This window comes from Rhinatrema bivittatum, chromosome 4, assembly GCF_901001135.1.
Source record: "Rhinatrema bivittatum chromosome 4, aRhiBiv1.1, whole genome shotgun sequence".
NCBI lineage: Eukaryota > Metazoa > Chordata > Amphibia > Gymnophiona > Rhinatrematidae > Rhinatrema > Rhinatrema bivittatum.
Window position 1 is genome coordinate 345609286 of NC_042618.1, and position 16231 is coordinate 345625516.

The 16231-nt window shown below is 49.2% G+C and overlaps 1 protein-coding gene across 4 annotated transcripts in view; it reads left to right on the forward strand.

The window, feature by feature from the left end:
• The window catches only part of SPATA20 (spermatogenesis associated 20), a 297925-nt gene that overhangs the window by 157761 nt on the left and 123933 nt on the right, over positions 1-16231 (forward strand). For all 4 annotated transcript variants that reach the window (XM_029600642.1, XM_029600641.1, XM_029600640.1 and 1 more), the window contains one exon: positions 9528-9696. In XM_029600642.1, coding sequence (XP_029456502.1) covers positions 9528-9696 — 169 coding nt within the window. The remainder of the gene's footprint in view (positions 1-9527; positions 9697-16231) is intronic.

Here is a 16231-nt window from a genome sequence, read left to right on the forward strand (position 1 = left end):
TGCAGAGGGGAATGACCTGCAGGTGATCCGACTGTTTCATAAAGAGGAGTTGAGACCCCTTATTCCCCAAGTCCTGAAGGAGATGGGTATTAAGATGCTTTAGGAGGAATTGGATAATGAAGGGGTAGACCCGGTTCTGAATGGCTTTTGAGGTCCACTGAAGGCCATTTTGCTACCCAAGAAGGTTAAGAAGCTAGTGATGGATTCCAAGATGGCCGCACGCTAGTGCCGGGAGCTCCGAACACTTGTTACTTGCCTGAATAAAATAATTGCCTTGCTGATGAAATTTTCTTCTGTAAATTATGGGAAAAAGGAAGGGGAAGGCAAGATCCTATCCCGAAGCTGCTGAGATGTTACCTGTGACAGGCCCTGTGAACCAACATGTTGTTCGGAACCTGGAAGTTAGCTCCAATGCTAAGTCCTTGGAAGGCAATGCGTGTGGTCAGCCAACGCAGTCCGTTCCGGACCTGGAGTCATTGTTATCGCTGGAGCCAAGTCGGGCCCCTCCTCAACCTGCCCCCCCCCCTGCGGAGAGGGATGACGTGATCACCCCGCTGCTGTTGCACATGGAAAACCGAAGGCAGTCGGCTGCTTCAGCATCGGGTGGAGCCACTACGGAAGGGCAAACACCAGGAGCTGTTAGCTGGACAGCAAGTGAGAAAAATGGTGGAATTGAACAAGCACTGAATCAGGCTACAGCGTCTTTTCAAATTGAAACGAAGGTAACAACTTTTAAGTTATTAAAACCATCTCAAATAACTCTAGCAACTATTTGGGAAGCTATTACTAAGCTTTCAAATCAGCTTGTATGTTTTGTTTCCCAGCAACAAGAACTAACTGGGCAAGTTAATATTATAAAGTCCCAAATTACTGAAATAAAGGAGAAAAATGAGGTCCTAGAGACCAAAGAGATGAATATGCAAAAGTCAGTAAACACGGTGATAAAGGGACATTCTTATTTACAGAATAAAATGGAAAACCTAGAGAGCAACGTATGTCGCTGTAATCTTAGGATGTTGAACTTCCCTAAGAAAAAATATGCCTCTTTTTGGCTGTATTTCTCCTGTAAATGTGTGGTGAAGCACGCTGGGGTTAAATATGTTTTTTTTTTACCCCTTACAGTTAAATTCCTTTATTAATAGCAAAGTTAATCCAGGTTCCTCATTTGCTAGAACAAGCTCTGGGTAAAGTGATCCGACTATAGAAAATTAAAGTCACTAGCTTTAGATGGTATATCTAATGTTAATTTTTTCAGATATTATTTCCTTCAAATTTTCATTGGAATCCCTCTCTTATTGTGGTCTGACAGGATATTACAGGGAATAAATATTTAGTACTTGTTAAATATTGCCTATGATTTGTGAAATTGGCTATCTTTGTATATCATTTCTTGTCAAGTTTATTCTTGTTAACTGAAAGTAAAAAGCAATAAATAAAAGTTAAAAAAAAAAAGAAGCTAGTGAATCAGGAGTGGGATATCTGGAAGCAGGTGTTAAGGTGGCCAGAGCGATGGCAAAGTTATATCCTTTAACTGAGGATATTTTGCAGCTTCTGGTGTTACCTAAGGTAGATGCTTCGGTGTCAGCGGTCACCAAGAAGACAACCATCTGGCTGTGCTAAAGGATGCTTAGGACCAGAAACTGGAAATTCAGTTGAAGAGGTTTTGGCCTTAAGCCTCTGAGCGGCGATCTGTGGTAGCCTGATGCAAAGGGCCTATTTGCACTGGGGACAGAAAGCCCAGGAGAAGGCTCTGGCTTCATCTGGTGATTCTAAGCAGGCAGCACAGTTGGAAGCTGGGGTCACATATGTGGCTGATGCACTATATGATTTGATCTGGATTTCGGCTGGGAGTATAGTCTCAGCAGTGTCAGCACACCAACTGCTGTGGTTATGGAATTGGTCAGCGGATATATGGTCCAAGTTTCAGCTCTGCAATCTTCCTTTTAAAGGAAAGTTTCTATTTGGAGAGGACCCGGAGCAGTTGATGAAGCAGTTGGGGGAGTTGAGGGAAACAAGCTACCGAAAAATAAGAAGAGTGGCAGGAAGACTTTTCTGGTTTGTGCCCATTTCCGGGATATGAGACATTTTCATCTCAAGAGTTCTTCGATGTCATTGCAGAAGCAAGGTTCTGGAAGGCAGCAGTCCTTTCGGAGTTCTTGAAGACCTCCCAGAGATAGGTCCAGTCAGGGTGCTGGAGATAGTAAATCCTTGCAATGAAGCCAATTTGGTCCACTCTCTTGAGGAAGTGGTAGTGGGACGCCTGTCACGATTTTATGAGGCGTGGACCAGGATTATCCTGGACCAGTGGGTTCTAGAGGTGATAAGAGACGGCTACGATTTAGAATTTTCTTGCCCCATCGGGGAAGCTTTCATGGTGTCTCATTTCACGTCCCGCAGCAAGCGAGAGGCGGTTCTGGTTACGTTGCTTTGCCTTTGGAGATTGAGCACAATTGTTCCGGTACTGGCAATGGAGCAGGGTCGAGGGAGGTACTCAATTTACTTCGTGGTTCCCAAGGAGGGGACTTTTCGGCCCATCCTTGACCTGCAGAAAGTCAATGTGGCGCTGCGGGTTCCCTGATTCCATTTGGAGACGTTGCAAACAGTGATAGTGGCAGTTTGTCAAGGGAAAATTCTGGCCTCATTGGATTTAATGGAAGCTTATCTACACACACCCATATGTGTGGAGCATCAGAAGTTACTTCGCTTTATGATACTGGGACTGCATTTCCAGTTTCGGGTTCTTCCTTTCGGGTTAGCGACAGCTCTGCAGACTTTCATGAAGGCGATGGTAGTGGTGGTGCCTGTGCTATGAAAGGAAGGGGTTCTTGTTCACCCTTATCTGGATGACTGGCTGGAGATAGAATGTTGCCTTTCAGTTCAAAGAGTACTGGAGATGTTACGTTTTCTGGACTGGGGTGTGAACTTAGCAAAGAGTCATCTGGCTCTGAGCCAGTCATTGAAGTATTTGGGAGCAAGATTCGACACTGGGTTGGGCAAGGTGTTTCCTACTTCAGAGAGGATTTTGAAGCTGCAGTCACAGATGGTCCGGCTATTACGTATACCAGTGCCCAGGGCCTGGGATTGCATACAGGTTCTAGGTTCTATGACGTCTACGCTAGATTTGGTGCCATGGGCCTTTGTTCACATGCGTCCGCTTCAGAGAACGCTTCTCTTTCATAGGGATCCATTGTCAGAGGAGTTTCGTCAGTCCTTACTGTTGTAGGGGGCCTCCAGATCCAGTCTCTTGTGGTGACTGTTGCGGCCCAGTTTGGAGAAGGGAGTGGATCTGGAGGTTCCAGACTGAATGGTGGTGACCACAGATGCCAGCCTCAGATGTTGGGGGGGCGGTCTGTCAAGGGCAGACGCCCAAGGACTGTGGTTGCCAGCGGAGGCATCCTGGCCTAACAATCATAATCAGGCTGATGCAATAAGAGCTGCGGGAGAGCCGGCGCTCCAAGTCGAGTGGCCGCTCTCCTGATGCGTGCCCAGGCACCTCTCTTGGGTGTGCAGTTTTGTATTCAAATTAGGCCGCTCACTATTATTACCCCTTACAAAATAAGGGGTAATAATAGCGAGTCTAAAACACGCGGCCAAATGAGGGCTAAATGGTGCGCTCAGCCAAGCACACCGTTCTGTGTTGACCTGGAAGGAAGGTCAAATGATTGTCGGCATTACTAAAAAAGTGAGGGAAAGAGGCTATTTTAGCCAAAAGATCTTCATTCAAAAATTGGAAGAAGGATCCATCAGAAGAAAATAGGATAAAGCATAAGCACTGGCAAGTTAAATGTAAGACATTGATAAGACAGGCTAAGAGAAATTTGAAAAAAGTTGGCCGTAGAGGCAAAAACTCATAATAAAAACTTTAAAAAATATATCCAAAGCAGAAAGCTCACGAGGGAGTCGTTTGGACCAGTAGATGATCAAGGGGTTAAAGGGGCACTTAGGGAAGATAAGACCATCACAGAAAGATTAAACAAATTCTTTGCTTCAGTGTTTACTGAAAAAGATGTTGGGGAAATACCCATTCCAGAAACAGTTTTCAAGCGTGTTGATTTAGATGACCTGAACCAAATCACGGTGAACCTGGAAGATATGGTAGGCCAAGTTGACAAACTGAAGAGTAGTAAATCACCTGGACCAGATGGTATACACCTCAGGGTTCTGAAAGAACTAAAAAATGAAATTTCAGACCTATTTCAATTAATTTGTAACCTATCATTAAAATCATCTGTTGTATCTGAAGGTTGGAAGATGACCAATGTAACCCCAATATTTTTAAAGGGCTCCAGGGGTGATCCGGGAAACTATAGACTGGTGAGCTAGTAGAAACTTATAAAGAATAAAATCACAAAACATTTAGATAGACTTGGTTTAATTGGACACAGCCAGCATGGATTTACACAAAGGAAGTCTTGCCTCACCAATCTCCTATATTTTTTTAAGGGGTGAATAAACTTGTGGACAAAGGTGAACCAGTAGATGTGGTATATTTGGATTTTCAGAAGGAATTCGACAAAGACCCACATGAAAGGCTTCTAAGAAAACTAAAAAGTCATAGGATAGGAAGTGATGTCCTTTTGTGGGCTGCAAGCTGGTTAAAAGACAGGAAACAGGGAGAAGGATTGAATGGTCTGTTTTCACAGTTGAAAAAGGTAAACAGTGGAGTGCCTCAGGGATCTGTACTTGGACCGGTGCTTTTTAATATTTATTTATTTATCTATCCACTTATTTATTTATTTATTTATTTATTTAATTAATTAAGCGTTTTGTTTTTTTTATACCGAGGTATAGCTAGCAGCCTTCACCCCGGTTTGCAAGTACAATAACCTATTACATTTGGCAAATACAACAACCTATTACATTTAACAGTGAACTGAGAGAACTGGGGAAAAAACCTCGAATTAACTTATTACAAGCAACTTCAATACATTTATAATAGGGTATATCTGTGCTCAAACCATTTAATTTCTATCTTAAAAAGTTCTGTGTCAATAATCTTAGTAGTGCCATTGCATATCCTATAAAGTTATGCATGGGATGTTGCATGATATTAACCAATACCATCTTTGAATGCTTGATGGAATATCCATGTTTTGAGCTCTTTTTAAATGACTTAATGTTGCTTTGTGAGCTCAAGTACTCAGGTAGTGAGTTCCATAATTTCGGACCAGCGATGGATATGGCTCTGTTCCTTGTGGTGGATAGCTTTGCTACTGGGACTGGTGGTATTTGTAGTTGTACTTTACTTGCTGTTCTAGTCATACGTTGCAATCTGAGTATATGTATGACATTGTCAAGGGCCGTGTTATCAGTTTTGTAAATTGCATTGTGTAGAATTGTTAGTGTTTTGAACTCAATTTTTTTTTCGACTAGTAGCCAGTGTAAGTTATTGAGCACAGGTGTGATGTGGTCTGATTTCTTTTTGTCAGTTACGACTCTCGCTGCGGCATTCTGTAGTAGTTGAAGCGGTTTTAAGCTCACTTTGGGTAGACCTATCAAGAGTGAATTGCAGTAGTCAAGGCTGGTGAAGATGAGAGATTGTAATACGGTTCTGAAATCTTGGTGGTGAAGCATCGGTTTTAGGTGTTTAAGAATTTGGAGTTTGTGGAAAACTTCTTTTGTTTTTGTTGTGATGTGCTTTTTGTAGGTTAGTTCACTGTCAATCCAAATGCCGAGGTCTTTTACGTTGTCTTTAAGTTGTATGTTGATGTTGTCTATTTGGAAGGATGGGGTGGTTTTGGATCCTGAGTTTTTTCTTTCGATTAGGATGCATTCAGTTTTGCTCATGTTTAGACATAATTTTAGGTGGTTTAGCATATTTTTTATTGACTCCAGATGAGAGGCAGCTAGTATCATTGCATCTTCGGTGGTGGATGTAATTGGAATGAGGAGTTGTATGTCATCAGCATACATGTAGTAAGATACGCCTAGGCTTGATAGGAGTTGGCATAGAGGGAGTAGATAAATATTAAAGAGTGTGGCCGAAAGAGCGGACCTTTGTGGCACTCCTGTTTCAAGGGGGATGGCTTCTGATGCGTTGTTGTTGATGTCGACTTTGAAGAATCTGTCTTTTAGATAAGAAGTGAACCAGTCAAGAAGTGAACCAGTCAAGAGAAATGAACAAGTCAAGAGAAGTCAAGTGAACACGTCAAGTCAAAGTCAAGTCAAGTCAAAACAAGTCAAGAGAAGTGAACAAGTCAAGAGAAGTGAACCAGTCAAGAAGTGAACCAGTCAAGAGATAAGAAGTGAACCACTCAGTATATTTATAAAAGATCTGGAAAGAGGTACGACGAGTGAGGTGATCAAATTTGCGGATGATACAAAATTATGCAGAGTAGTTAAATCTCAAGAGGATTATGATAAATTGCAGGAGGACCTTGCGAAACTGGAAGATTGGACTTCCAAATTTCAGATGAAATTTAACGTGGACATGTGCAAAGTGATGCATATAGGGAAATATAACCCTTGCTGAGGTTACACAATGTTGGGTTCTATCTTAGGAGTTACCACCTAGGGAAGAGATCTAGGCATCATATTGGATAATACATTGAAATCGTCAGCTCAGTGTGCGGTGATCAAAAAAGCAAACAGAATGTTAGGAATTATTAGGAAGGGAATGTCAAATAAAACAAGGGATGTCATAATGCCTCTGTATTGTTCCATGGTGAGACTGCATCTTGAATACTGTGTGAAGTTCTGCCCGCCGCATCTCAAAGAAGATATAGTTGCATTGGAGAACGTGCAGAGAAGGGCGACCAAAATGATAAGAGACATGGAATGGCTCCCTATGAGGAAAAGCTAAGGAAGTTAGAGCTGTTCAGTTTGGGAAAGAAATGACTGAGGTGGAATATGATAGAAGTCTACAAAATCATGAAAGGACTTAAACAAGTTAATGTAAATCGGTTTACTGTCTCAGATAATAGAAGAACTAGAGGGCACTCCATGAAGTTAGCAAATAGCTCATTTAAAACAAATTGAAGAAAATTATTTTTCACTCAGCACATAGTTAAGCTCTGGAATTCATTGCCAGAGGATGTGGTTACTGGATTTAAAAAAGGTTTGGATGAGTTCCTAGAGGAAAAATCCATAAACTGTTATTAATTAATAAGCAATAGTAGTTTGAGATTTATTTAATGTTCAGGTACTTGCCAGGTTCTTGTGACTTGGGTTGGCCACTGTTGGACTTGATGGACCTTTGGTCTGACCCAGTATGGCATATCTTATGTTCTTATGGAAACGAGAGCAGTTCATGGAGCGTTGATGGTGTTTCTTCCTCAGGTTTGGGGACAGATGGCAAGAGTGTTCTCGAACAGCACAATGATGGAGGTATATATCAATCAACAAGGTGGGACTAAGAGTCGAGGAGTGACTCTGGAGGCCCAGGAATTAGTTGTCTGGGCAGAGCAGTACCTGGAAAGGATTGCAGCATCACATGTTGCATCACATGTTGTAGGAGTGGACAATGTACAAGCAGATTATCTCGGCAGGCAGCAATAAAATCCGGAGAATGAGAGTTGTTGACAGAGGCCTTGGACCTCATCTGGGCTAGATGAGGCGATCCCCAGCTGGATTTGATTGCATCGCACAGCGATGCAGAGTAACAAGATTCTTCAGTCGCAAAAGTCCAAAGGGATCGACGCTCTGATGATTCCGTGGTCATCAGGGATTCTGCTATACATGTTTCCTCCATGGCCTCCTGTAGGTCAAATGTTGCAGCACATAGAGTGTCTTCCAGACAGGGTGGTGTTGGTGGCGCCAGAGTGGCCACAGCATCTGTGGTTTGCGGATCTGATTCATATGGCCATGGATGGGCCCATCAGGTTGGCTATTAAGAACATAAGAACAGCCATACTAGGAGACTTTGAGGCAATGCCCACAAATGCTTAGTAGAGCTCAAAACTCTACTAGCTTGGAGAGACAGATCTGTTCAGTGCTGCTGGATGACAGTCACCACAGAGCATGGCTAATTCAGCCCTGCTTATCAACAGAAAAAACTCTTTACAGGAGACCTTGATATCGGTAGAGCAGGCTTGGGTCCATATCTGAGAATGGCTCATGCCGTCTTTGTTTCTGACTCCTTATCAGTTATGCTTTGCCACCTGTGTTTTGACTTTTCCTCATTCCCTCATCTCAATCTAAGCAGTACTTGGGATTGGAAATGCTGATCTGTCTCCTTTGATCAGCATCAATTTCAGTAAGGGGAAGAGCAGCATTAGTTTCATTAATTATCCACACACCATGGAGACCTAGCAAACCTGTTCTTCTCAAGGTTTGGCTGGAAAAGTTCATTAGTAAGTTAAAACTAGCAGCTGGACTTCAATTAACATGAAATCTCTTTAGTAATAAAGAGATTTCATGTTAATGCACCTGGGACGAGGGGGTGGATACAGGATGGAGGGAGCCAAGGATGGGAAGGGGCAGTTGAGAAGGAGGAGGTCTGGAAGATCCAGACTGAGGGAAAGCAGAAGGGAAATTAAAGTAAAGGGGAGAGGAGGGATGGTTCTCAGGGGCCCAGAGGCAGAGGACATGGGATGGGGAGATTTTCCCATGGAAGGTTTTTTTTTGGGGGGGGGGGGGGGCGGAGTCCAAGATTTTGAGTGCTCTAGTCACATGCCTGCCTAAATCCATCCCTGGTAGTTATATCTCTGGCTATCATTGTCTGGGCTTGGGAATTATTTTTCTTCATGTGTTTGTGGGGTAAGCTTGCTTCTCACCTTTTTCCATTCCCTTTACAGCTTTGCACTGTAGTTTTTATGCAGTGACTCTTGTGGATATGAGCAAGGGATTAAGAGGGAGCCAGATGCATTTTGAAAGGCAAGTGTTTCAGTGAGCTTTGGGGACAGCATAGGAGTTGAGTTCAGATTTCCATGTGCCATAGGGGCATAAACCTAAAGCAAGCAGAAATGGGAGAAGAATGGGAGGAAAGATAAGAAAAAGAGAATAAAAGAAAATTCCAGTCTTGGATGATATTAGTGAGATTAGGGCTGGCTTGTTTTCTTCCTCATTGCAAAGTAAATGCTAATTTCCTCTTCTTTCTTGCTCATCTCCCTTGCCTTTTCCCATATGCCCCTCCTTTCTTCCTTCTGCCTTCTGCCCCTGGCAGGTGCCTGATGTGGCTCGGGTGCATTCTGAATGCACTGTAATCTTTGCAGCATAGAGCCTCTCTGTCTCCCCTGCTTCCTCCCTGGGATGGCAGTGTTTCTTCCCTTTCTAACAGCCCTGCAGCTTTTCGTGTGGGTATAGGATAGCTCTTTATACAGCAAAGATGAGTTCTGCATTCACGGTGGTTTTTCTCTAGCCTCCTGATGCTGCTGTAGATGGTTCTCACTTCTGCCAGCAGAGGGCAGTGCATCTCTTCTTTATGTGGAGATTTGGCTATATATTTTCTGTGCCCAGGACCTGTAAAATTTCAAAGCAAGTTGCCATTGGATTAGGAAAGAGACAAACCGTGAAGTTTTACTGCTAAAACCTTGGCCTGCAGAGTTGCAAGCTAATGAGCCTTCCATGTCCTGTTTCTTCATTTTCAGGTCTCATGATTTCAGGCTTTGCTCGAAGTGGGGCTATCCTTGGAGAGATGAAATACGTGAAGCGCGCAGAGAGTGCCGCTGCTTTCCTCAGGAGCCACATGTTTGATGCTGACAGTGAAAAACTCCTGAGGAGCTGCTATGGGGGCAGGGAGAACAGCGTGGAGCAGAAGTGAGTACTGAAGGGAGAGAGCGGCTTTCCTCTGACAGCTGTTGCATTTTTCAGATGTAGGGGGTATGTTTTGGAAACTAATGCTAATGATATAAAATTTGAATATTAGTTTATAGAAATACCTTGAAATATATTCCTGTTCATACCCCAGATCAGTCCAGGCAAGTGGGTTTATGCATCCCTACCAGCAGTTGGAGGCAGAAAACAAAACTTTGAGGCGCTGCTACATAATTGAGAGTGCCACTTGCAGTCCCTCAGTATTTCTCTGTCTCCAGCAGATGGTAGAGGTGCAAACCTGCATTCCCTGTACGTACCTGGATCAGTCCAGACCGTGGGTTATGTCCCCAATCCAGCAGATGGAGTCAGTCCAAAGCTTTGAGGGGGCGTCACCATAAGTACTACTACCCCCTCTGCGGGAGTTCAGTATCTTCTGACTCCAGCAGATGCGAGTAGGGGAATCTGGGCTTGCTCCCGATCACCTATAACCTGTTTGTGTTTCCCTTGTCTTAGGACTTTATCCTCTGTCTTTAACTAGTTTGTCTGGATCAAGTTGTTGAAAAAAAAAAAAAAAAAAAAGATTAATTAATTAGGACAAAGTTAATTACCTAATTGGAGAGGCGTGGCTTCCCTGTCGTGCTTCTCTGTCTCTCTCTCTCTCTCTCCTTCCGGCGTTAGTGGCTTCTTCGGGGTAAGTTGCCTTTTCTATTGCTGCTGTTATTTTATTTTTACAGTTAGGTTGGACGCGGTTGCCGGTGGGACCGGCCTACCAGCGTCTTCTCCCTCTCCCGCGGCCATCTTGCGGCTCCACGTGGGCTGCAGCAGAGAGCAGGGGGAGAGTTGTCGGCGGGTCGTGCGGCCAGGAAGGCCCCCCCGCGGCGCCGTTTTTCTCATCGGCGGGTAGCGCAGGCCATCCGGGCCCCCCCGCAGCGGCGTTTTTCTCGTCGGCGGGTAGTGCAGGCCATCTGGGCCCCCCCGCAGCGGCGCTTCGTCTCGCGGCCCCCCCCCCCGAGGTCGGGGTGTTCTAGCTGCCGGGACCTGTTTTCCCATCGCGATCTCGATGCCGCGGCCGGCGCGTTGCTCGGCCTGCGGCGAGCCTGGATCGCGCGTGTCAAGGGAGGGGATCTGCGCGAGGTGCCTCCCCGGGGGGGAAGGCACGTCTCGGACCCTCACTCATTCTCTCCCTATGGCAGCCTTACCCGGGCGGCGCGGGCCGGCCCCTCCCCCATTCCTGGCGGGAACGGCGGCCATTTTACATGCGCTGCACCCTGAGGGAGCACAGGCAGCGCTGGGGGATGGGGAAGCCTCAGAGGGCTCTCCCCCGTACCTACATCCGGAGACAGATCCGGAGGAAGACCCGCAGGGGCAGGGTCCCCCGGGGCCCCCACCCGCGGTACCCCCCCCGAGTAGGCCGGGGTTTTCCCCGGAATTTATTCGGCTGATGCACACTGCGTATCTTCAGGAGCTGGCGGCTCCCATGGGACCTCCACCACCCAAGCTACCGCGGCCTTCGTCCCTCTCCCCGGCCCCCCCCGCTCCGGCGGGCGTGGGGGCCCCACAGCTCCCCGTACACGCCCGACTCCCGGTGGCCTCGGGGGGGACTGGGTCGGCCCCAGTTTCCCCTGGGGCGGATCCTGCAGCTTCGGGGCAAGGGGACTCTACTTCGGAGGGAGAGGATCCACGCACGCTGCGCCTCTTCCAGCGGGATGAGCTGGACGACCTAATCCCTCAAATCATCCAGGGATTGGACCTCGATCCTCCTCCGGACCCGCCAGCTCCCGTTGCGCCCGCTGTCGTCACTTCCTCTAAGAAGGGGGATCCCGTACTGGCAGCTCTGCGTCCGAGAGCTCAGGCTTTTCCCATTCACGAGTCGTTCCTGCAGCTTCTCACCAGGGAATGGGATGCCCCGGAAGCCGCTCTAAAGGGCAGCCGCGCCATGGAGAGGCTGTATCCGCTGCCGGAAGATTTCCTGGATCTCATCAAGGTACCCAGGGTGGACTCCGCGGTGTCGGCGGTCACGAAGAGGACGACCATACCGGTTACGGGTGGAGCGGCGCTAAAAGATACGCAGGATCGAAAGTTGGAAGTCTTCCTCAAGCGAGTCTTCGAGGTTTCCGCCATGGGGCTGCGGGCGGCGATGTGCAGCTCGCTTGCCCAGCGGGCCAGTCTTCTCTGGGTGCAGCTACTGCTCACCTCGCAGGTGTTACCACCCGAGGAGGCCGCCCAGGCGGATAGACTGGAAGCTGCGGTGGCATACGGGGCTGACGCCTCCTACGATCTCTTTAGGATCCTCGCCCGCTCCATGGCCTCGGTGGTGGCGGCTCGTCGACTTCTCTGGCTACGCAACTGGGCGGCGGACACGTCCTCCAAATCGAGTCTGGGTTCCCTGCCATTCAGGGGTAAGTTCCTGTTCGGGGAGGACCTGGACCAGATCATCAAATCCCTGGGGGAAAACGCGGTCCATCGCCTGCCGGAAGACAGATATCGTTCCACCAGGGCATTCTCGTCCTCCCGGACCAGAGCCAGGGCGCAAAGACGCTACAGGACTTACAGGCCGGCGGCGGCTCGGCCCCCTGCCACCAGGTCTCAGACCTGGACACGCTCCTTTCGCGGGCGCCGCCCCGCGCGTCCCGCTCCCGCGGCGGGACAACTCTCTCTCAAGTCCTCTCAATGATGTTCAGCTCGCCCACTCCGCCGTCCCCAGGATTGGAGGGCGGCTGGCGTTCTTCTACGAGGAGTGGGCGCGGATCACCTCGGATCAGTGGGTCTTGGACACCATAGGACGCGGCTACGCGTTGGAGTTTGCCCGCGCTCCAAAGGGACGGTTCATCTTCTCTCCCTGCGGCTCGGCTGTCAAGCGAAGGGCGGTGCAATTGACGCTGGACAGATTGTGGGAAATAGGCGCCATTGTGCCCGTACCCTCCGCAGAGGTGGGCTCGGGCCATTATTCCATCTACTTCGTGGTACCGAAGAAGGACGGTTCCTTCCGCCCCATTCTGGACTTGAAGGAAGTCAACAAATCCCTTCGGGTGGTCCGGTTTCGCATGGAAACGCTACGATCGGTGATCGCGGCGGTACATCGAGGGGAGTTCCTGGCCTGCTTGGACCTGACGGAGGCCTACCTTCACATTCCCATTTGCCGGGAGCATCATCGTCTCTTACGGTTCAAGATTCTGGATCAGCATTTCCAGTTTGTGGCGCTCCCGTTCGGATTGGCAACGGCTCCGCGCACCTTCACCAAGATTATGGTGGTCGTGGCGGCTGCCCTTCGGAAGGAGGGTATCCTAGTTCATCCTTATCTGGACGATTGGCTCATCCGAGCGAAGTCTTTTCGGCATGGACAGACGGCAGTGGCCAGGGTGATAGAGTTTTTGCAGTCTCTGGGATGGGTGGTGAACTTCTCCAAGAGCTCCCTCGTGCCCTCGCAGCGCTTGGATTTCCTGGGAGCGACCTTCGACACCCGTCTGGGCGCGGTTTTCCTACGGCAGGACAAGGCACAGGCCCTACGAGAGCACATACAGCGGTTCTCTGCATTACCAGCTCCCACCTCCTGGGACTATTTACAGCTCCTGGGGGTGATGGGGTCTACCATCGACATGGTCCCCTGGGCATTCGCGCACCTCCGACCTCTGCAAAGAGCACTTCTCTCCCGTTGGAAACCACTCTCGCAGGACTACCAGGTGATTCTCCCGCTGCCCCAGCTTGCCAGGAGCAGCTTCTCCTGGTGGATGGTCCCGGAGAATCTGGCTCGCGGCATGTCCCTCGATCTACCAGATTGGGTAGTGGTAACCACCGACGCCAGTCTCATAGGCTGGGGAGCAGTCTGCGATCGCAGCGCCACACAGGGGACGTGGTCCGCGGAGGAGTCGAAGTGGTCCATCAATCGTCTGGAAACCAGAGCGGTCAGGTTGGCGCTTATCCACTTCCTGCCTCTCCTTCGGAATCGGGACGTCAGAATCTTATCCGACAACGCGACAACGGTGGCCTACATCAACCGACAGGGCGGCACTCGCAGCCCGCAAGTCGCACTCGAGGCAGCGATGCTGATGCAGTGGCGGAACGGCATCTGGGCCGTCTGGCGGCCTCACACATCGCGGGAGTAGACAACGTCCAGGCGGATTTCCTCAGTCGCCAGTTTCTGGATCCCGGAGAGTGGTCCCTCTCCGACGAGGCCATGCAGTTGCTTGTCCGGAGGTGGGGACATCCCCACCTGGATCTCATGGCGTCCGCCCAGAACACCAAGGCTCCTCGGTTCTTCAGTCGCCGGAGAGAGCGGGGGGCGGAGGGCGTCGATGCTCTCGCGCTCCCGTGGCCGGCCGATCTACTCCTATACGCGTTCCCTCCGTGGCCACTGGTGGGAAGACTACTCCGCCGGATAGAGGTTCATCAGGGGACGGTAATACTCGTCGCGCCAGAGTGGCCAAGACGGCCTTGGTTTGCGGACCTCCTTCAACTGGTAATCGACGGACCCATCCGTCTGGGACATCTGTCCCGCCTCCTTCACCAGGGACCGGTATTTTTCGACCAGGCAGAACTCTTCTGTCTTGCGGCCTGGCTTTTGAGAGGCGCCGCCTCCGCCGACGGGGTTACCCGGAGGCGGTAGTGTCTACGCTGCTACGCTCTCGAAAGACTTCGACGTCGGTGGCCTATGTTCGAGTCTGGAAGGTGTTCGAGCTGTGGTGTACCGGCCTGAACACCAGACCCAAGGAGGCGTCTGTCTCCCAGATCCTCCAGTTTCTCCAAGCAGGGGTGGACAAGGGACTCGCTTACAACTCTCTTCGGGTTCAAGTGGCCGCTCTCGGCTCCCTCCTGCGTGACGGAGGTTCTCTGTTACAACACCCGGACATCGTCCGTTTTCTCAAGGGAGTCAAGCACTTGCGGCCTCCATTGCGGGACCCTTGTCCCTCTTGGAGTCTCAATCTGGTACTACGTTCCATGTCGGGACCTCCGTTTGAACCTCTCCGAAATGCGACAATCAAGGATCTCACTCTCAAGGCTGTGTTCCTGGTGGCCATCTGCTCCGCTCGGCGTATTTCCGAGCTACAGGCTCTGTCGTGCAGAGAACCTTATCTCCGGTTTTCCGATTCGGGAGTCTCGCTTCGTACTGTGCCCTCCTTCCTTCCGAAGGTGGTGTCCGCGTTTCATATGAATCAGACGGTGGAACTTCCATCTTTCCCTTCGTCGGAGCCGCGTTCGCTACGTCTCCTTGACGTCCAGCGCACCCTGCGCCTTTACCTGGAGGCTACGAATGATTTCCGGACTTCTGACCATCTCTTCGTCCTTTGGTCCGGGCCCCGGAAGGGATCTCAGGCCTCGAAGACGACCATTGCAAGATGGCTGAAGGCCGGCATTGCCGCTTCCTACATTGGGGTGGGGCGGACGCCCCCGCCCGGAATCGTAGCGCATTCTACACGTTCTCAGGCGGCCTCCTGGGCGGAGAGTCGCTCGGTGTCTTCGCAAGAAATCTGTAGAGCGGCCACCTGGAAGTCGTTGCACACGTTCTCAAGACACTATAGACTACATCTCGCCTCGTCCGTTCATGGACACTTTGGCGAACAGGTTCTACGAGCAGGCCTCGCAGGATCCCACCCGGGTTAGGGAAGCTTGGGTACATCCCACGGTCTGGACTGATCCAGGTACGTACAGGGAAAAGAAAATTATTACTTACCTGCTAATTTTCGTTCCTGTAGTACCATGGATCAGTCCAGACGCCCACCGCATTTGGGTTCTTCTCCTGCTCCGCTGTCTTGGGGCTGATTCTCTCAGCTGTTCCTCATGTTACAGTAGTGTCTTCCTGCTGTTTCCTTTTTACGTGTACCAGTTTTTCACTGTTTATGGAGGTTGACACGCTATGTTCATGGCCCCCACCCGTTCGTGGGGAGGTTCCAGTTTTCTCTATTTCAGTTTAGCGGCTTATTGTTGCCGTCTTGTTTCAACTTGATCCACTCAGGAGGTTTTCTGTTTTCTCGGGCTCTGATATACTCGATACTGAACTCCTGCAGAGGGGGTAGTAGTACTTATGGTGACGCCCCCTCAAAGCTTTGGACTGACTCCATCTGCTGGATTGGGGACATAACCCACGGTCTGGACTGATCCATGGTACTACAGGAACGAAAATTAGCAGGTAAGTAATAATTTTCTTGTCTGATAGTAGTTAAATAATAATAATAATAATAATAATAATAATAGTTTAGTATTGAAGATAAAAGTCTGAAGACGAATCTCCCAGAGGTGTTAGGTTCCTTCATGGGCATCCCTCTGTTGAAAAGGGTGAGCAGGGGGTTAGAAATTCCTGGCCAGACTCGACCCTTGATTACAGAGGGAGAGAAAGCCAGGGGTCCTGGTTCCCTCGCTTCCCCTGAGGTCCTCTCTCTCAGGCCGGCCGGCTGCAGCACCCTGGAGCACCAGACACAAGAGAGTATTGCTTTCGTTTGTTGTTTCTGTGTGACTTGGGAGGCTATTTCTTTAAGTTCTGAACTTTAAAAAAATAAAACTCAAAAGCAGTGAGGCCTGTTTATTTTTCTCTGTCAGAGCGCCT